Raw genomic sequence first — 21,967 nt, 5'->3', positions numbered from 1 at the left:
CAATGCTCTCAATTCATCTGCCTTATTAGTAAGATTCCTTGCATTAAAATAGATACAATCCAGCCTTGCATTTTTCACTTGTGCCTTAACAGGTCTATATTTGCTCTGCCTTCCAGGCAGACTCAGTTTCTCTTCTATATTTGGCTGTGCATCACCCCCTACTGTACCTCCACTCTGTATCCCATCCCCCTGCCAAATTAATGTAAACCCCCCCAATGCACCCCCCCCCCCCCCACCCTCAACAGCACTAGCAAACCTCCCAGCAAGGATGTTGGTCCCGTTCCGGTTCAGGTGCAACCCATTCAACTTGTACAGGTCCCAACTTTGCCAGAAACAGACCCAGTGATCCAGGAACCTAAAGCCCTCCCCCCTGCACCATATCCTCAGCCACGCATTCATCTGCTCTATCCTCCTATTCCTATACTCACTAGCACGTGGCACCAACAAGACCTTCCCTAGTCCAGGGTCTGAGGGAATTCATAGCTTTAGGCAACACATCTTCAAACTAACCAGTTCTGCTACCCCTCCTGTTTCCTTTCTCCCCTCATCTCCTGAAGACACTAACTTTCTCTGAAGTTTGGGGTTTCAGGGATGCCAGGCATTTTTCAGGCATGAACCGAGACAAGACAGTGTCACTATATGGGGGTAGGGTAGGGGAGTCATAGCTGAGCCCAGCCCCACCCACACACTTGAGTCCACGCACATTTGGTTCACAGTAGGGTGGGTTTCACAGGTCTGAGAGGAGAGGACTCCTGGTCAAGAAAGACACACTGAACCCATTCACTCACCTGTCAGGGTCGGCCGGCAGGTCCCCGAGCTGCATCCTGTCGATCGTCTATTAATTGGAGAAGCACAAAAACAGGTTCAGAAACCAGACCAACACCACACCTCATTACAATGATCTCAGGTCAACCTCAAGTGTCAGCCCATGTAAACTGCACAAAGAAATGGTCAATTCAGCATCTCACTCCAGCAGGCCTGTCCCATCAAACACTCCCAGGACAGGTACAGAAAGGGGTTAGATACAGAGTAAAGCTCCCTCTACACTGTCCCCCATCAAACACTCCCAGGACAGGTACAGAAAGGGGTTAGATACAGAGTAAAGCTCCCTCTACACTGTCCCCATTAAACACTCCCAGGGAAGGTACAACACGAGTTAGATACAGAGTAAAACTCCCTCTACACTGTCTCATCAAACATTCCCAGGACAGATACAGCCCTCAATTACTTTTTGAAGGACAAGTGTGAGGTATTTCTACTCACAAATGGGGGCAGCTCATAGGGACATTTCAGACTCCTGTAAAACTTCTGCACTGAACTAGACACAAACAATTTACAAACTGTTATCTTTGAAGGCAATGATAATTAAAATATAAGAGTAACATTCCTCTCTCTTTCTAAAAAAAGGGAAAAGAATTCAGGGCTCATTCCTTTTTTACATTTTTTTTCTCCTCGCACCCCAGTGCCTATTCTTCACATCAGCCAATAGCATGTGTCTGGTGGCTTATTGACTGTGCAGGGCATCACAGCTCAGCCTGATCTTGCCTTCACCTGATATCCACACTCACACGTGTGCACATTGTAGCCACTGCACAGCGATCCAAGAGGAGGAACCCTGGCTGATTTTCCACCTTTCTAAATCAAAGCGACTTCGGGAAATTGTAGATCACCTACCTACCTCCTTGGCTGATAACAGAACAACTCAACTAGGGTGCCCACCGGGAACCTCCCTGCTCAATTGGGCTCTGCTCTCAGCTCCTTGACTTTGCTGGATGCATCACTCCAACAATAGTCAACAGGGGGAGGGGAGGGGTGGGAGGTCATGGAAGGTGCAGTCACAGATTGAGCTGTAACTCCTTGTGTGGGTGCTGTCCGCCTTTCACTGAGAGATGGATGCTCGTTGGCTCATGGCTTTTCCTTGCAGATCTAGGAAGATCAGGGGCCCCAAACGCTCAGTTATACCAGGAACATGGGGGCTACGGGGAGTCAAGGGGACGTTATGCTATGTGCTTCATTAAGTAGGCAGCCGAGCCCCCTGTCGAACCCCTTACTTGCTCTTCGTTGCCTCCTGTAGATTTGTCAACGCAGCAAAGTTACTCCTCACGGTCCGTAAACTAGCCAGCACCTGAGTAAAGATGGCAAAGGAAAGATTACAAAACCTTTGAATCAGGAACTGGGGGCATATGTAAAGAAATTTCTCACAGCAGGAGGTGGTAGCGTAATGATAGTGTTAATCGACTAATAATCCAGAGGCCCAGACTAACGCTTCGGAAACATGAGTTCAAATCAGACTACAGCAGCTGAGGGTATTTAAATTCAATAAATCTCGAATAAAACACGAGTCTCATTAATAACGATCACAAAACTACCGGACTGTCATGAAAACCCATCTGGTTCACTTCAGGGAAAGAAATCTGCCATCCCTACCCGGTCTGGCCTACATGTAACTCCAGATCCACAGTAATGTGGTTGACTCGTACCTGCCCCCTGAAATGGCCTAGCAAGCCACGCAGTTGTATCAAACTCACTCCCTAACAGCACTCTGTACCTACAGCACACAGACCGCAGCGGTTCAAGAAGGCGGTTCACCACCACCTTCTCAAGGGCAATAAGGGATGGGCAACAAGTGCTCACATCCCAAGAATGAATATAAAAAAGCATCTCTGGGCTAGAAAGGGGAAAAAAAAATCAGCCATTAGTCTGGCTCACACATGCCTTTGGGCGAGGGTTTGGAGGGCAGCTGATGGGTGATGCCACTGGAACCTGTGCCTCAGTGTTACAGAAGGGGAGAAGATAGAATCCCAATTATAGTCCTTGGCTACATTGAACCAGATTTTGTCCCTGAATCCATTCCTTATTCTGCGTGTCTTCTACCCCCCACGAGCTCTCTGATCACCCTTTCCTCCTTCATACTTCTCCCTGCTTCTCTAAACTTCTTTCCCGATTTTCAACTGAAAGATTAGTGTCAGCTGTAATTTATTGGGCAGTACTCTCCACGCTGAGCCAGAAGGTTGTGGGTTTGACTCCCACTCCAGAGATTTAATCCCATAATCCAGGTTGATACTCCAGTGCAGTACTAAGGGAGTGCTGCACTGTCGGAGGTACTATTTTTCAGATGAGATGTTAAACAGAGGCCCCATCTGCCCTCTCAGGTGAATGTAAAAGATCCCATGGAACTATTTCGAAGAAGGGTAGAGAGTTCCCTTCAGTGTCCTGGACAATATTTATCACATAACCAACATCACTTAAAAAAAAACCTAGATTATCTGAGTATTATCACATTGCTGTGTGTGGGAGCTTGCTGTGCACAAATTCACTGCTGGGTTTCTTACATTACAAGTACTCTTTAAAAGTACTTCATTGGCTGTAAAATGCTCTGAGACATACTGAGGTCCAGAAAGGTGCTATATAAATGCAAGTTAAATGGTGAAAAGTGAAGAATATGGAGGTCCAAAGAGATCTAGGGGTTCATCGCGGATCAGTAATATGTAGCAATCAGATAAAAAAGATAATGAAAAAGGCGAATGGAATAATTATGAGGAGAGATTACATATTCTAAGTTTATATTCCTTGGAATATAGAAGATTAAGGGGGGATTTGATTTAGGATTTTGAAAGGAATTGATACGGTATTTAGGAAGAAATTTTTTCTACTGTTGGGGGAGTCTAGGGCAAGGGGACGTAACCTAAAAATCAGAGCCAGGCCATTCACTCAAAGGTAGGAGTGTGGAACTCTATCCCATGAAAAGCAGTAGATGCCAGCTCAATGAATAGTTTTAAATCTGAGATCAAAATATTTTTGCTCGACAAGGCAATAGAAAGATACGGAGCCAAGGCGGATGGATGCAGTTACGATACAGATCAATCGTGATCTCATTGAATGGCAGAACAGGCTCGAGGGGCTGAATGGCCTCCTCCTATTCCGATGTTCTTAAGTTCTTACTTTCCCTGATGATAGCCAAGCCCCCTGCAAACCCACCCAATGTCAGAACTACCCTCAGGGCCTGCTCTGTGTCAGCAAGCAAAGCTCAGTGTAACAGCCCAGGCACAGTGTGAATGGGAGGAGAGGGGTGGAGGAGGAGTGGGTGACTGGAGTAACAGAGGAGGATGAGGTGCTGCAGCTCTGAGTATCAAACCCTTTGTTCTTTATCAATGAATGGGATGTCATTAATATTTTGAAATGACAATTGTGTATAAAACATTCTAACAGATTTTCAGGCAATTAGCACAACTCTGACAGTGTGCCCTAAAAGCCTGCTACCTGACCCCAAACCGACGACATGTGTTGGGTTCGGGTCAGGTCGGGTTGCACTTCCGGGACCGGCATTCAGGCTCGGGTCGGGCCAGGTCGGACATGCTCTATCACAGGTAAATGGCTCCAATGTTAATTTAATTTTTGGACTAGAAAGGTGGTATTGTTATAGTTATTTTAAGCTTATGCAGATCAGTAACAAAGCGAAAAATGGAAGGTAAGTTAACTGATGGTCGGGTCGGATGTGGTTCTGTCGGGCTCGGGTCGGGTTTTTTTTTGTAGACCCAAGCAGTCCTTTAGTGTGCCCTCTCGAATCTGCTGTGTGTCACTTCACGCTCATGAGAGTCTCAAAGAGCATTTAAAACATTTTATAAAACATTCTTTCTATTCTTACTGGAGAGCAGCTGATTTTGTGCTCATTCAAGCCAAGATGTGCGTGCTGGGGAATGGAATATTTACTGAACTTCGGGCAAACACTACTTGCATCATTCCCAGCATGGGTTAGATACAGAGTAAAGCTCCCTCTACACTGTCCCCATGAAACACACCGTCGGAGGGTCAGTACTGAGGGAGCTGTCGGAGGGCCATGTGTTTCCTACATTACAGAAAAAAAAAAATGGGTTAGATACAGAGTAAAGCTCCCTCTACACTGTCCCCATCAAACACTCCCAGGACAGGTACAGCACAGGGTTAGATACAGAGTAAAGCTCCCTCTACACTGTCCCCATCAAACACTCCCAGGACAGGTACAGCACAGGGTTAGATACAGAGTAAAGCTCCCTCTACACTGTCCCCATCAAACACTCCCAGGACAGGTACAGCATGGGGTTAGATACAGAGTAAAGCTCCCTCTACACTGCCCCCATCAAACACTCCCAGGACAGGGTACAGTACGGGTTAGATACAGAGTAAAGCTCCCTCTACACTGTCCCCATCAAACACTCCCAGGACAGGTATAGCACGGGGTTAGATACAGAGTAAAGCTCCCTCTACACTGTCCCCATCAAACACTCCCAGATCAGGTACAGCACGGGGTTAGATACAGAGTAAAGCTCCCTCTACACTGTCCCCATCAAACACTCCCAGGACAGGTACAGCACGGGGTTAGATACAGAATAATGTTCATTATATGCCACCTCAGTAAAATAGCCCATCCCACATGCTCCATTCTTCCAGCCATTTCTGAGTAACATTTCCAGTTTTGTGCCGAATTATGGGGAGCCAAGACCTGTGGACCCACAACTGATGAGAACTTGAGTTGAATGTGCCCCAAGCCATCTCCTGTAGAAGAACCAAGTTGGACAGGACCTTCAGCCCATCCACCTGGTATGGACACAAACTCACATACTGATACTCTCAGATATTTGTATAGTCTCAGGGTCACTACCCGTACAGATTCAAACTCAGACACCTGCCCGGACTCGGGGTCAGACACCTGCCCGGACTCGGGGTCAGACACTTTGCCAGACTCAGGGTCAGACACCTGACCAGACTCAGGGTCAGACACTTTGCCAGACTCAGGGTCAGACACCTGCCCGGACTCAGGGTCAGACACTTTGCCAGACTCAGGGTCAGACACCTGCCCGGACTCAGGGTCAGACACTTTGCCAGACTCAGGGTCAGGTATTCATACACACTCAGTTACCTGTAGAAAGTTAACTTCTGGAGGAGACTCAGGAAGAATTAGACGTACACGCGCAGCCCAAGACTTAGGGAGGGGCTTAGGCTCAGTGAAAGTTTGAGGTTCAGGCTCAGCTACTTGAGAGGAGTGATGTGTCAACGCTGGGCAGCAGCAACTTCTAAACATGTTCAACTGTGCTAAAAAGGGCCTGTGTCACCTAGCAACCTTCAAAATGAAGTCGTGTGCCAATTTCGGAGCCTACGATTGGCTTTTGAACCTGGTAGGCGGGATTGTTGATTGTTCTGCTGTGGGTTGGAACTGTCAATTAAAAGAATCTTGACCAATCATAAGGCTGATTCTATGATTCTAATGCTGACATGAGTGTTCTAATTGGTGAGTCACTGACTCATTCCTGAAGTGGTTGGGATGGGTTGAAGACAGGGGTGTCTAAAGGGCATCCAGCATGGGCATGATGGATCGAATGGCCTTCCTCTGTGGTGCATCAGTCTATGTGTCTGAAATTAAAAAAAATCTTCTCACAGAATCATAGGCTGAAATTTTCCCAGCCCTGTGGAGGCAGCTTTATATGTCGGGGTTAGGTGGGAATGGGGCAAGCGGCTGGGCTGAGGGAGGCGGCACGGAATATTAGAAATGAAAGTGTCGGACCAACTCACTAACTTGTTTCCGCCTCCTCACGCTTTGCCCCGAGGTGACAGTGCAACAGTGATGGCAACATGCCTGGTGGTGGAAGGCAGATAGTTAAGCCAATTAGTGAGGTACTTAGTGGGCAATTCATGAACGGACTGCAATCTTGCCGGCGTCACGTGGGCCTCCAGCTGTGTCCGCACCCCGGCAAGTAAAAGGAAGAAGATGCACAGCAGGAGGTGGAGGCTGCGTTACAGAAAATGGCAAGGACCACTGTCTTCTCATCTCCCGGTCTTGCCACTGAGTGTGGAATTCCTGCAGATGGATTTCTCTGATCTCTACATGAGCCTCGTGGGGTCTCAGCCCCTTCCCCATTGCTGATGGTGGCTCCAGCCGCTTCCTTGCTTCTCCTGTTGCTCAAGTCTCAGCAGCGTCTCCCACTGGTCACACAGTGGGGCCTGACGGCCTCCCTTACAGTGGGCCGCGTTGTCCTGAGCTCCTGCCTCTGGAACCTGCCCCTGATAATTGTGGAGGTGGCCTGTAATTGGCCGCCCACGTAAAATTAAGTCAGAGGGCGTGCTACCGATCCGGAAATGGTCCCAATATCAGGCTCTTGACACCCACGGAATAATTCATCCCATAGAATAGAATCTATTTAACTGCTTATCGTTGCTGAGCTTGAGTGCCTCCAGCACCACTTGGTTCCAGACCTCATTACAGCCTTGGTCCAAACATGGATAAAAGAGCTGAATTCCAGAAGTGAGATAAGAGTGACTGCCCTTGACATCAAGGCAGTATCCGACCGAATGTGGCACCACCTAGCAATATTGAAGTTGATGGGAACTGGGGGAGAAAACTCTCCACTGGCTAATGTCGTACCTGACACAAAGGTTGTTGGGAACCATTCATCGCAGCCCAGGACATTGCTGCAAGAGTTCCTCAGGGTAATGTCTGAGGCCCGACCATCTGCTTCATCGTGGCCTTCCCTCCATCATAAGTTAAGAGTTGGGGATGTTCATTGATGATTGCACAGTGTTCCGTTCATAATTCCTCAAATAATTAAGCTGTTTTTGCCCGCATGTAGTAAGACCTGGATAACATTGAGTTTTGGGCTGATAAGTGGCACTCATGCCACAAAAGTGCCAGGCAATGCCCACTCCAGCAAGACAGATTCTAAACTCCTCTCCATTATACTTAATGATATTATCCTCTAAATCCTGCACCATCAACATCATGTGGGTTGCCATTGACCAGAAATTTAACTGGTCCAGCCACAGTAAAGAGCAGGTCTCAATTCATTCCATCTTCGCAGCCTTTGGAAAATCCTTGGCATCAGGTGGCGGGACCGCATCTCCAACACAGTAGTCCTCGAGGCAGCCAACATCCCCAGCTTATACACACTACTGAGTCAGAGGCGCTTGAGATGGCTTAGCCATGTGAGCCGCATGGAAGATGGCAGGATCCCCAAGGACACATTGTACAGCGAGCTCGCCACTGGTATCAGACCTACCGGCCGTCCATGTCTCCGCTTTAAAGACGTCTGCAAACGCGACATGAAGTCCTGTAACATTGATCACAAGTCGTGGGAGTCAGTTGCCAGCGATCGCCAGAGCTGGCGGGCAGCCATAAAGGTGGGGCTAAAGTGTGGCGAGTCGAAGAGACTTAGCAGTTGGCAGGAAAAAAGACAGAAGCGCAAGGGGAGAGCCAACTGTGTAACAGCCCCGACAACCAGTTTTTTCTATAGCACCTGTGGAAGAGTCTGTCACTCTAGAATTGGCCTTTATAGCCACTCCAGGCGCTGCTCCACAAACCACTGACCACCTCCAGGCACTTACCCATTGTCTTTCGAGATAAGGAGGCCAAAGAAGAAGAAGAAGAGCAGGTCAGAAGCTGGGTATTCTGCAGCGAGTAACACACCCCTTGACTCCCCAAAGTCTTTCCACCACCAACAAGGCCCAAGTCAGGATAATAATAGAATACTCTCCAGTTGCTTGGATGAGTGCAGCTCCAGAAATACTCAAGAAGTTCAACACATCCAGAACAAAGCAATCCATTTGATCAGCAACACAATGACCATCTTAAACATTCACTCCCTCCACCACCAGTGTACAGTGGCTGCAGTGTGTACCATCTGCAAGATGCAATGTAGCTACTCGCCAAGGCGCCTTCCAAACCTGCGACCTCTAACGCCTAGAAGGACAAGGACAGCAGACACATGGAAACACGTCCACCTGCAAGTTCCACTCCAAGTCTCACAGCATCCTGACTTGGAACTATATAGTTCCTTCACTGTCTCTGGGTCAAAATCCAAGAGCTTCATTTCCCCCTCCCTCACCACCCCGCCCAACATCACTGTGGGAGGAGGTTCACCCCACAGACTGCAACAGTACAAGAAGGCAGTTCCCAACTTCTCAAGGGAAACGTGATGGGCAATAAATGCTGGCCTTTCCAGCAACACCCCCATCACCGAGAGTGAATTAAACAAAAACATCACCTCACTCTTGACCTCTTGAATAGACAAGGAAACCATGCCTGAATTGTTCTCCTTCCCAACTCAGAGGGACTGGTGGATCACCCTGGATGAGACTAGTTAATTCTGCCCCAACTTGGGTCTGAACCTGGAGCCTTTCTGCTCTGTGTGGGCCAATTGATTACTGGCAATTACAACCAGGAGATCAGGACACTGCAAAATAACTTTATCACACAGCTAGTGGGGTCTGATGTGACCTCTATATCCTACAGACAGAAATGGGACACTAAAATACTTCTAGAAATCTAGGTAAAACACTAATCTTTCATCTCTGCGACCAGTGTTTGGCCAAGACTGAAGGAATTCAATTATGTCTTGGCTACTGGCTGTCGAGTTTCTACATGACAAGAATTTGGCAGAACCTTAAATCTCTTCCTGAGCTTTGGATGCAATCAATAAACCATCATATATTGCAATAAGCCAACAATCCCATTTACCAGGTCGCGGGACAGCTGGTTTGGGAATTGGAAAATATATCCTGTTGAAGGAGAACAGGACTCCTCCTGAGATTGGGGCTGAGGCACATTACTGGGACAGTGTAGAGGGATCTTTATTCTGTATCTAATCCCATGCTGTACCTGCCCTGGGAGTGTTTGATGTTATAGACTGTGTCTGAACAGCCAAGGACCAGGTTATCCTATTCTGTTATGCACCCTCTGGTAATTCCCAGTGGCCGCGATCCCATCTCATGTATTGAGACCACTAAATAGGAACACAAGAAATAGAAGCAGGAGTAGGCCATTCAGCCCATCAAGCCTGCTCTGCCATTCACTAAGATCATGGCTGAACGATTATCTCAACTCTACTTTCTTGGCCTCTCCCCATATTTCTCAATTCTCATAGTATCGAAAAATCTGTCAATATTAATCTTGAATATACTCATCGACTGAGCATCCATAGACCTCTGGGTTAGGGTTAGGACATCCCAAAGCACTTTACAGTAACATATAATCACTGCACACTGTAGAGATATTAAACCGAGGCCCCATCTGCCCTCTCAGGGGATGTAAAAGATCTTAAGGCACTATTTCAATGAAGAACAGGGAGGTTCCTCTTGGCATTCTGGCCAACATTTGTCCCTCAACCAAAATTACTGAAAGAAGATTATCTGGTCAGTATCACACTGCTGTTTGTGGGAGCTTGCTGTGCGTAAATTGACTGCCATACTTCGAACATTACAACAGTGACTACACTTTGAAAAGTACTTCATTGGCTGTAAAGTGCATTGAGGGATCCTGAGGTGGTTAACGGTGCTATAAAAATACAAGTTTGCTCTTTTACAGAGGCAGAGCACAGGAGTGATCTGTGATACATGCAGCAGCCAGAGACAAACTTGCAGTTGCCACCACTCAGTGAATTTCAACAGGAGGTGTGGGGCTGAGTGTTAGCAGCCTCCTCACAACAAGGGCAAGGGGACCAACCCCCACTCCCAGGCTCATTGCACTTCCACCCTTATCTCAGTGACCAGTCACTGGCAGAGAGAAGGAAGCAGCTTCCCCTTTGGACTGTTCCAGGGAGTAATCTAAAGAGAAGAGAGGGAAGTAAAATGTCGGAACAGTTCCTTTTCTGTCGTTCAAGCAGAGATACACATTGTCCTACTTACCTGAGCAAATGGGGTCACAATCATGTCTTCTGTATGGCTGAGTAGAAAAACATATTAACAGAGTTAGAACATAAACGATCCCCATGCTGAACACAGTGTACACTCACATTGAACAAACTCGACACTCACTGAGCATAGAACCCACACACATTGAACATAGAATACATGAATTCAACACGTAATTTACACAAACTAGTGCTTCCTTCCAGTCTACAAGTTTTTAAAACTCACAGTTGGCATCACCTAATTTCAATCTCTCTGTCCCTGCTTTTTTCCAGTTTCGCTGATGTCCTGCACTATGGGTCTTAGAGCTTCACCGAGACTTCGAAATTCAGTCATTTAAAATAAAAAGTAATGACAGGTTACAGACAGACACCAAGTCACCAAACAATCCTCTTGCCCTAGTGCTGACAGGCTGAGAGAACAGAAGGAGCAATAAATTAAAAACAGAAAAAACTGGTGGAAAGAACTCGAGGTGACTTGGAAATATTCACGAGGAGCTTTCTATTGAGGAGTTGACTATTCTAGATCAGACATCAGCATTGTCACTTTTAATCTGTTTCCATTAGAATGTTCTCCAATTTCTTCTGTAAGGTGTTTTGTGCAAGACAGCTACATTGTAATACATTGTGTGACATCGTAATATGTCACATTGTAACATGTCACATCGTAGCGCGTCACGTCACATGACGCCTCACCTACTCACACCTACCTTTGGAATTAGGATTTTGTTGATCATTTGTCCATCATGAACCAATCAGAAATGGCCACTGGAATGTCCCCAAGCTCATCTCCATGAATAGAAGATCTCTTTCATTAATTCACTCTTCCCCAAGGACCTCTTTACTGTGGAACTCTTCTCTCTCATTCCCTCCTCGTTCTTCAATCGACAGGCTTTTCAAACCCCAAGTTTGGTGCCAATCTTAAGCATTACCTCCGAGTTACCTCATCTTCTCTCTTATTCTTTCAACCTTGGTAGTTCCTGAACCATGGCCCTTTGCCTCTTGGGCTTCCCAATGAAATACAATGGTGAGCATCTGAGTGGCTCCAGGACATGGCTCTTTGTGACGATTGAGTCCCTGCCTCAAGTCTTTCTATCAGCTCAATCCCCTGTTACAGTCTACAGATTATGGACTCTGCTATGGTTTGGTGGGTTAACTCAGTCAATCACCTTGGCCTCCTGGAGTTTGTTTGATAGGCTTCAGGGCCCAGAGAGAAATTTCCAAGTTTCTCTATTTTTTAGCGTCTCCCAAGGGGATTGCAGTGATGAGAGGAGTCAGGGATTGATGGTGCACATAAGGTGCACCCTGTCACGAAGCTGGTATCGTCCTATCTTTGTGGCCCAGAGTAGCTTTCCAAATATTGCAGGTAGGCCAAGACACCATCAGGGAAGTGTTAATGGCTGGGAGAGGGGAGCAGGGGGTGGGCTGATACCCCACTGGTGGTTTGAGGATGTTACACTTGAACAATGGACATTCAACCAGGCAGAACGCAGAGTGGAAAAGAGAGTACACCAGTGCTAGTTCCTCTGTCGGTATTTTAACCATGGCCATTATGCCTCCCCCCCACACCCCCCTCCCCAAGAAATGGAGTGACTTTTTCTGAAGCAGGTAATTTTAACCCAACACTGGATAACCGATGGAATTAGGCTCATCGACCTTTTCACCCCCGCCCAATCCCTCCCTCCACAATTATACTCCCCATTAACTTCAGCAATGAGTTACACCCAAGGGATGTAGGTAACTTGCAACTGTTTGACCAGCCATGAGGACCCTATACATGAAGGGATTAGCTTCTAGGATTCTGTGTGGAAAGAAGATTTGCAACCTCCAGTAACAGGCATACTCCTTCAGGTGCCAGAATGGATGAATCAGTAAAGTGCTGGAGCACTGCAACCCTGCAAGGTCAAAGAGTCTTCCTCAGAGAGTTGACTTAACACCAATTACTTAGCATAAGAAATAGGAACAGGAGTAGTCATTCAATCCCTCGAGCCAGCTTCACCATTCAATGAGATCATGGCTGATCTTCTACATCAACTTCACTTTCCCACCTGATCCCCATATCCCTGAACCCCATTAGTGTCCAAAAATCTTTGGATCTCAGTCGTAAATTTACTCAACAACTGAGCATCCATAGCTCTCTCAGTAGAGAATGCCAAAGATTCAGAATGCTCTGAGTGAAGAAATTTCTCATCTCAGTCCTAAATGGCTGATCCCTTATCTTGAGACTGTGACCCCGTGTTCTAGATTCCCCAACCGGGGGAACAGCCTCTCAGCAACTCCCCTGTCAAGCCTTTACAGAATCTTATGTTTCAATGAGATCACCTCTCATTATTCTAAACGCCAGAGAATTCCAGTTATTCTTAATTTGAGATGGCCGAGGCACTGTGAAAGTTTAATGTGCGCCTTCTTGATCTTTCTCTGGTGCAGTCAGCCTGTTCAAAGTTGAAGCACTGGGGTAAATTTTTGTGATGCCTTGAGTCTCCAGGTAGGGCTTTTTTCTCTCTCTCGCAGCATGGGTCAGAGATTCATGTAGTATTCTGTGTAATGCCCTTACCTTTCTCAAGGGCGTTTTTCACTCTCACTCTCTCTCCAGTTTCACAAGAGGACTGAAGCAAGGTTTAAAAGATTCTCTTCCCCTTCTCCTCCCCTCTTCAGGGTGGCGTCTCCCACTGGGATTATGGGTTGCCAACCCTCCAGGATTGCCCTGGAGTCTCCAGGAATTAAAGATTTATCTTTGGAACACTGTCATGAGCAATTCCAGAAGAAAAATCATAGAACCATTAAAAAATGTTTAAAAACATTTTTTTTGAACATTTGTTGTAACAATATTGGAGCTGGGAAAGAAGACAAGTTTGACTGACAGTTAAGGATCATCCAATGGGCTGTGGGAAGGCGAGAAACTGAGAAGATGGACAGGTCAGGCGACCAATGGTGGGAATGTGGGAGTGAAGAGGTTGAAAACAGGAAGTCATGTAATGGAATGTCCAGGAATACGTCCAACCAGAGTTGGCAATCCCTAGTTGGGGGTCCAGGATCTGAGGGTGCCAACGTCCCCTCCCTAATATCCTGTCCAAGCGGCCATACTTTATCACTGGGTGTCCAGGGGCTGTTAGCCCATGGTATCACAATGGAACCCAGACCTACCCCAGGCACAGGGAATCACTGAATATGCACCATGTGAGTAGGGAATGCCAAATACATTTTCCACCCTTGACTGGTGGAAGACCAGTCAACTAAGCATTGACTAGGAACCCCTGCAGGTGTCCTACAACCCTCTGAGACTTTTACGCTTCTCCAACTCTGGCCTCTTAAGGATCCTTGATTTTCATCGCTCCACCATTGGCGGCCGTGCCTTTAGCTGCCCGGACCCTAATCTCTGGAATTCCCTCCCTAAACCTCTCTGCCACTCTCTCCTTCCTTTTAACACGCTCCTTATCACCTACCTTATTGACCAAGCGTTTGGTCACCTGTCCGAATATCTCTTTCTGTGGCTCAATGTCAAATTTTATTTGATAATCACTTCTGTGACATGCCTTTGGATGTTTTTATTATGTTAAAGGCGTTATATAGATGGATGAAGGCATGGCCTCCAAAGGTGGGGTGAAGGAAGTTGGGGAAGAACTCTCGGAGCCTGTCGGAACATGTAACAAGAACACTGGCAGGGAAAGATACCTGAAAAGACCTTTAATTAAATCCAAGAAAAGGTGAGGGACAAGAAGGTGCCATGTGGCCCTTTGAAACTCAACCTTCTGAGACTTAACTTTAACTCTCTGTAACTCCCTGCTGCATTTTGAATGATCCCAGATGTTACCATCATCCTGACAAATTACTTCAAAGTCACTTTTCACTAATAGCCTTCTCCCTAATAGCTTCGCCCAAATTTGCTTTCCACCAATTTAAAGTACTGGTCTCTGCTCCTAATTTCCCGACTGTCATGTAAAACGCTGGATTTTCCTACTTGAACCATTTAAGATTTTATAACACTCAGTAAGGTCCTCCTCTTCAGCCACTTTAAGGCCTGAATTTTACCGGGGCCTGGGAGGTGGACTGGGCGCCAGGGGCGATAAAATCGCGGAAACTGCGTGAAATTGGCTCCCGACACAATCCCACTGCCGGGGCATTTTACCATCGGTGGGATCAAATGTGGATTGGCTGCCTACTGCTGGATAACTAAAGGCCCAATTAAGGGCCATTTTATGGGGCCGCTGGCATTTTGCTAAATGGATGCAACCTCCCTGCAGCAGCCCCTGACTTTTAATTTTTTTTTTAAGCTTACCTGGCCCAGCTCCCAAGTCTCCAACCTGCCTGAGCAGTGCCCAACTCTCCCAGTGGCGCTGCCGAGGCTTCAGGGCTGGCAGCTCTGATTGGACTGGCAGCATGCAGAGCCTGCCCACCCGCCCTCAGTAATTGGGTAGCAGGCCTGCAGGCAGCCAATTAGGAGGCAGGCTGTGGTAAAATTGCCGAGGAGGTCCCGCTGGCAGCAAGTGCGAGCTCGGGACCTGCTTTTTGCTGAGACAGTGGGGCCCTGACGCTCGGGGCAAAGCTTCCCTCTCTTCTGTTTCTGGCACATTCCACAGCTTGGCAAAAATAGACATTGAAGTACCAGTAAATCACAAGATCGAAAGATTAATTTTTCTTTAAAATTACAATCTTAAGCAGAAAAGGACAGAGAAGGATTTTATGAGAAATTCTGTCATAAATGCTTGAATGATAGGCAGTGCAGCCTGAAAGCTGCAGGCCGTTCAGACTGACTAGTCCAAATTTCAGCAGCTCAGTGTTAGACTGAAAGGGTCAAACATAAACTAGTGCAGAGATAATCTCCTCCCCTCAGGATGTGTTTTAACTGGGATCTGCAATATTTTTACTAAGTGTTCTGATGCACCAAACTATTTTTTTTGTTAAAGTCGGAATTTAGTTTTCTCAATTTTCTAATCTCCACTTCCAAGAGGTTCAGTCACAGTTCCACAGGGGAGTGTGGTCCACAGGCGTGAATCATTTTTTCCACTCTCTAACCCGGGGTACTGAGGCAAATTGCTGTGCCTTTACTGTGATTGGTTAAGAGATTTTCCTGGTCTCTGTGAGTCAGTATCACACCGGGTAGTGCAGTCAGTCACTGAGATCTTCCCTTTCTATTGCATTGGTAGACAATTGAATACTTTGGAGCCTCTCAGCCGTGTCCAGTTGGGAATCGAACATGTCACTGGGGCACAGCTCAGTCTAACCCTCAGCGAGACTGGAAAATAACGAATCAATCACCCAAAAAACTCTGCACCAACCAGAGTGGGAGTGATGAGCTGATCAGACAGAATTTTTGCAACAATCCTCGTCTTATTCTGTAAATGCAGATAGTTCAGGAGGAGTGGGGGGGTGGGGGGTGGGGGTGAGAAGGTGGAGTGGGGAGGGGGGGTGAAGGTGGGATTGGGGCTGTGCAGTGTTAAAGTGAACAGACAGAAGCAGCCTGGTGACAGAAGTGATATCGAACTGGCCCAAGTGAGTACCTTCTGACCTGTTGGTGTGCGGAGTTGAGGGGAGTTTGAGATGTCGGACATCCCTTGAGAATGAAGCGTTAGAATCTTACCCATTTTGAACAAGAAGCCAATGCACAGGAAAACTGGGCAGGGTGTAAAGCAGGCTGCTCATTCACCACCACCTGTTTTGCCCAAGACTGATTTAATCCCAATTGTCCTGTCTTCTTTGTTAAGAACTTTATATCAGGGCCCCTTGGACACCCTCTGATGTCTGGAATACTGAGATGTAGAGTATCTAACATTGAGAGTATCTAACATTGAAGACTGTCTGTGTGTCTATCTAATGAAAAGCATGAGACAGAATGCACAGTGAGTGAAACATTGCAGCAGGCCGATTGTTGGCTGATCTTTGATGGTTTCACTGTTGAATGTGTCATTGGTTTAACACGGGATGTGCTGGGTGTCTACCATAGAGCATTGCGTGTTCAACATGGAGCACTGTGTGCCTACTGTGAAGCATTGTGCCCAACCTGGAGCATTGCGTGTCCAACATGGATTATCATGTGTCAACCATGCAGTGTAACATGTCCAAAGTCTTGTCTGTAGCGGTGGTTTGACCTCAGGGTACATGAGCCCGAGAACAGCTCATAGTGACAGTTGTAGAGAAGGCCTCAAAATGCAGCCTCATAATGAAAAGTCCATGTGTGTGCTCCTGCTCCCCACTGCCCTGAGGGTCTCACACACACCAATACACAGGCCAGTCTTTCCTCATGGTTAGTAGATTGTGCTATGGTGGGTAGTCTGGCATCTAAGCAACTGATCTCACTTACTTTCCCAACGTCAGGGTAAGGGCAGGCTCTGAGGACCGTGAAGCTAAGGCAGGTCTTGGATGAGCCTTGAGATAGCTACTCCTGGTAACCGGTTGTCGGAGGAGGGGAGGAAAACCATTAGAGACAGTCAGTTTATTTTTATTGCTCACCACCTTCACCAGTAACTTCCTGTTGATTGAAGACTTTCAAAAATCAACTTCCTCCCAGTAAATTCAAGCTAAGGGTTGCCAACTCTCCAACACTGTCTTGAAGCCTCCAGAAATTGGAGATTACTGTCCCGGACATTGCTCCAAGCAAAAACCCAGGAGAAAAAAATTATCGGGGTATTAAAAAGGTGTTTTTTCCATTTTCTTTCACACTTTTTTGTTAATTAATTCTAAAAATATTGGAGATGGGGGAGAAAAGACTGTTTGACTGACAGTCAAAAATTATCCGATCGGGTAACATGGACAGTCTTTTCACTTTCTGATTGGCTATGGCAAAGGCAGGGCACCATGAGAATGGACCAATGGTGAGTGCGTGGGGGTGGGGCAGTTGGAGACTGGAGGTCATGTGATGAAACCTCCAGAAATACGTCCAACCAGGGTTGGCAACCCCATCAGCTGTTGATACTCTGTGTATCAGACAGCAGGCTCCAGCTGCTGCTTCATTCTTTCACCCTCAGAGCAGGCCTCAGACTAGTTCCATGGCTAATCAAGCAAGTCGCTCAGCACCACCTGATTCAGGACTGTGATTCAATCAGTAAACACAGAGTAGAGTAAAAAGAAATGTCACTCACATGTCGCTGGCGATGGAGGAGTTCCGGGACATGTTCTTTGGGGAGACGTCATAGTCGCTGTCAGAGCGGTACAGGAACGACTCCCGCCGCTGGCTGTGGGCAAAGTTCGCCTGCAACACGAGCCCCGAACTGGGACTGGTCTGAGGGTCAAGCGGGCTGCGTCCTGCAGACAGGCCATTCTCAACGTCGAAACTGTAGAGGAGGGAATGAGTGCGAAGTTAGTGTGGTTTTTTTTGAACCGATCGACGTGAGGGTGTCAGTGCCAAAGGGAATGGGCAGGGAGTCTCATCCCTTTTGCTATTCGTACTGTGTTCCATTCACCCATCACCCGCTGTACTTGCTGACCTACATTAGCTTCCAGACCGGCAACGCCTCGATTTTCAAATTCTCATCCTCACTTTCAAATCCATCCAGGACCTCACCCTCCTCGATCTCTATGATCCCCTCCAACCCTGCAATTCTCTGAGATCTCTGCGCTTCTCCAATTCTGGTCCCTTAGCATCCCCGATTTTAATCGCTCCACCACTGGTAGCTGTGCCTTCAGCTGCCTGGGCCCTAAGCTCTGGAATTCCCTCCCTAAAACTCTCCAACTCTCTACCTCTCTCTTCTCCTTTAAGACACTCCTTGAAATCTACCTCTTTGACCAAGCTTTTGGTCACCTGTCCTAATCTCTCCTTTTGTGGCTCAGTGTCTGATTACACTCCTGTGAAGTGGATTGGGGTGGTTTACAATGTTTGACGCACTATATAAAGGTAAGTTGTTGCTGTTGTTGAAAGTCCCATGCCAGAGACACATCAGCTCTATACCCGTCCTCGCAATGAGTGTCCAATCTCTCCATGACACAGAGTGAGATACACAATGACTCGACCTCCTCCTGCTCATAAGAACAGGAGGAGGCCATTCAGCCCTGAGGGGCTGTTCTGTATTCAATTAGATCTGGTTAATCTGCACCTCAAGTCCATTTACCATATCTCTCAATACCCTTACCCAAAAAAACTCTTGATTTTTTTTTTGCGGTGGTGGAGGCAGATTCAATCAAGGCTTTCAAAAGAGAATTGGATAATTATCTGAAGAGAAAAGATTTGCAGGGCTACGGGGAAAAGGTGGGGTGTGGGACTCGGTGAGTTGCTCTTGCAGAGAGCTGGTACGGACACGATGGGCTGAAAGGCCTCCTGTGCTATAACCATTCCATGATTCTATTTCCCCTACCCTCTATGTGAAGAAGTGCTTCCTGGTTCACCAATAAACAGCCTAGATTTAATTTTAAGGTTATGCTCCCTCGTTTCAGACTCTCCCCAGCAGAGGAAATAGTTTCTCAACATTGACCCTACTGAATCCTTTTAACGTTTTAAATACCTCCATCAGCTGGAGTATTGCGGCCATTTCTGGACTCCACATTTTAGGAAGGATGTCAAAGCCTTGGAGATGGTGCAGAGGCGATTAACCCAAATGGTACCAGGAATGAGGGACTTCAGTTCTGTTGAGAGACTGGAGAAGTTGGGATTGTTCTCCTTAGAACAGAGAAGGTTAAGGGGAGATTTAATAGACGCGCTCAAAATTATAAAGGGTTTTGATAGAGTAAATAAGGAGAAACTGTTTCCACTGATGGGATGGTTAGTAACCAGAGGACACAGATGAGGGGAATTTTTTTTAATGCAGTGAGTTGTCATTGTCTGGAATTCACTGCCTGTGTGTTGGAGGTAGAAACAGATTCAGTAATAACTTTCAAAAGGCAATTAGACAAATACTTGATGGGGAAAATTTGCAGGATTGTGCGCCAAGAGCAGGGAGAGAGTGGGACTAATTGGACAGCTCTTTTGAAAAAGCCAGCACAGGCATGAAGGGTCAAATGGCCTCCATCTACACCGTACAATTCTATTATTCATAGAAATCTTTTTAGAAAGCATTGTACATGCATACTAGAGGCCTGTTCTACAGAACTCTTTAGAACCTGCAGCACAGGAACAGGTCATTTGTCCCAACTGGTCCATACTCCATATAAGCCTCTTCCCACTCTCATTACCTCTTCCCACCCTTCTTCCATTTTTCATTTTCCTTTCCAAATGTAGCAAGCAAAACCAAACATTTTTCCGACCAGTTGGGCATCATCAAGGTGAGCTCAAACTGGCTTGAAAACTGCCGTGTGGAACAAACCAAATGTCCCTCGGAGTTTCCCACTATAGTCTCACTAACTAACCCAAATCATTTGGATTCCAAAATGAAAGCCAACCCACCTTTTAATCATAAAACTTGTTTTTTCTCCCTTCACTCCCAGTCCCCCTACTGTATGCAGGGGTTTCATAAACCATAATTAATAGTTTCTCCCCAACACAAAGGAACAGGAGGAGGCCATTCAGCCCCTCAAGCCTGTTCAACCATTCAATTAGATCATTGCTGCTTCGCGTCGTAACTCCATTTCTCCGCCTTAGTTCTGGAACCGTTCATATCCTTACCTAACAAAAAACTATCAATCTCACCGCTGAAATTTTCAATTGACCCCCCAATCTCAACATCTTTTTGAGGGAGGGAGTTCCAGATTTAATTCAGTGCTATTTCACCAAACCATTTCAATCTCTCGCACTCTCTCTCACACGCTAAAAATAGACGGTAACTAATTTCATCAATCTGCCAGGGATGCTAGGGAATCATGGGCGGCACAGTGGCGCAGTGGTTAGCACTGCAGCCTCACAGCTCCAGCGACCCGGGTTCGATTCTGGGTACTGCCTGTGCGGAGTTTGCAAGTTCTCCCTGTGTCTGCGTGGGTTTCCTCCGGGTGCTCTGGTTTCCTCCCACATGCCAAAGACTTGCAGGTTGATAGGTTAATTGGCCATTATAAATTGCCCCTAGTATAGGTAGGTGGTAGGGAAATATATAGGGACAGGTGGGGATGTGGTAGGAATATGGGATTAGTATAAGTGGGTGGTTGATGGTCGGCACAGACTCGGTGGGCCGAAGGGCCTGTTTCAGTGCTGTATCTCTAAACTAAACTAAAATCTTGTTTTAATTTTACCTGCTGTTCACACTCCATATAACAATGGCCTTTCTTCAAAGACCAACCGCTGCACCAGAGATTTTACTTCGCTCTCCTTCCTTCAAACTTGTCAACAAACCGCAATCAGATGACATTGAAAGTGAAATGCAAAATTCATGATGCAGAAGAGTCAAAAGTCAGCCATCACCACACAACTTAAAGCTTGCAATTTCCCCTCAGTTGTGGCTCAGTGGGTAGTGCTCTTGCCTCTAAAGCTTAAGGTTGTGGGTTCAAGCCCCACTCCAGAGTTTCGAACCCATAATCTGCCCTGACACTCCAGTGCAGTACTGAGGGTGTGCTACACTATCAGAGGTGCTGTCCTTCAGATGAGACCTTTATAGAACCTAGAATGATACAGCCCAACAGGAGGCCATTCAGCCCATCATGCCTCTGCCAACCCTTTGGTTGAACTACCCAATTAGTCCTCTAGCCCTGCAAATTTTTCCTTTTCAAATATTTATTGAATTCCCTTTTGAAAGTTATTTACTTTCAGGCAGTGCATTCCAGATCACAACAACCAACTGCTTAAAAAAAATTCTCCTCATCTCCCCCTCTCCTTCATTTGCCAATTATCTTCAATCTGTGTCCTCCTGCCAGTGGAAACAGTTTCTCCTTATTTATTCTATCAAAACCATTCATGATTAACCATCCATTAAATCTCCTCTTAACCTGCTCTGCTCTAAGGAGAACAATCCCAGCTTCTCCAGTCTCTCCAGTAACTGAAATCCCTCATCCCTGGAACCATTCTAGTAAATATTTTCTCCACCCTCTCTAAAACTTCCTAAAATGTGGTGTCCAGAATTGGCCACAATGCCCCTGCTGAAGCCTAACCCAGTGTTTTATAAAGGCTTAGAATAACTTCCTTGCTTTTGTACTCAATTCCTCTATCAATAAAACCAAAGATCCCGTATGCTTTAAACGCCATTTCAACTTGTTCTGCGAGATTCAAAGATTTCAGCACATTCACCCCCCCCAGGTCTCTCTGTTCCTGCACCCTCTTTAAAATTTCACCATTTAGCTTATACTACCTCTCCACATTCTTCCTACTGAAATGTATCACTTTACATTTTTTTTACTTGTTTGTGGGATGTGGGTGTCACTGGCTAGGCCAGCATTTATTGCCCAGCCCTAATTGCCCTTGAACTGAGTGGCTTGCTAGGCCATTTCAGAGGGCATTTAAGAGTCAACCACATTGCTGTGGGTCTGGA

The 21,967-nt window shown here is 46.6% G+C and overlaps 1 protein-coding gene across 7 annotated transcripts in view; it reads right to left on the bottom strand.

Annotated features, from left to right (window-relative positions):
- Positions 1-21,967, bottom strand: part of LOC137351532 (3',5'-cyclic-AMP phosphodiesterase 4C-like) — a 326,565-nt gene that overhangs the window by 54,360 nt on the left and 250,238 nt on the right. For 5 of the 7 annotated variants that reach the window (XM_068016018.1, XM_068016017.1, XM_068016019.1 and 2 more), the window contains 5 exons: positions 17,729-17,920; positions 16,951-17,031; positions 10,651-10,687; positions 2,052-2,125; positions 789-835 (listed from right to left, as the gene is read on the bottom strand). In XM_068016018.1, coding sequence (XP_067872119.1) covers positions 789-835; positions 2,052-2,125; positions 10,651-10,687; positions 16,951-17,031; positions 17,729-17,920 — 431 coding nt within the window. The remainder of the gene's footprint in view (positions 1-788; positions 836-2,051; positions 2,126-10,650; positions 10,688-16,950; positions 17,032-17,728; positions 17,921-21,967) is intronic. The other 2 variants (XM_068016022.1, XM_068016021.1) reach the window with 1 other exon arrangement.

The sequence above is a fragment of the Heterodontus francisci genome, chromosome 36 (assembly GCF_036365525.1).
Source record: "Heterodontus francisci isolate sHetFra1 chromosome 36, sHetFra1.hap1, whole genome shotgun sequence".
Classification (NCBI taxonomy): Eukaryota; Metazoa; Chordata; class Chondrichthyes; order Heterodontiformes; family Heterodontidae; genus Heterodontus; species Heterodontus francisci.
This window is presented reverse-complemented; position numbering and strand designations above follow the sequence as displayed.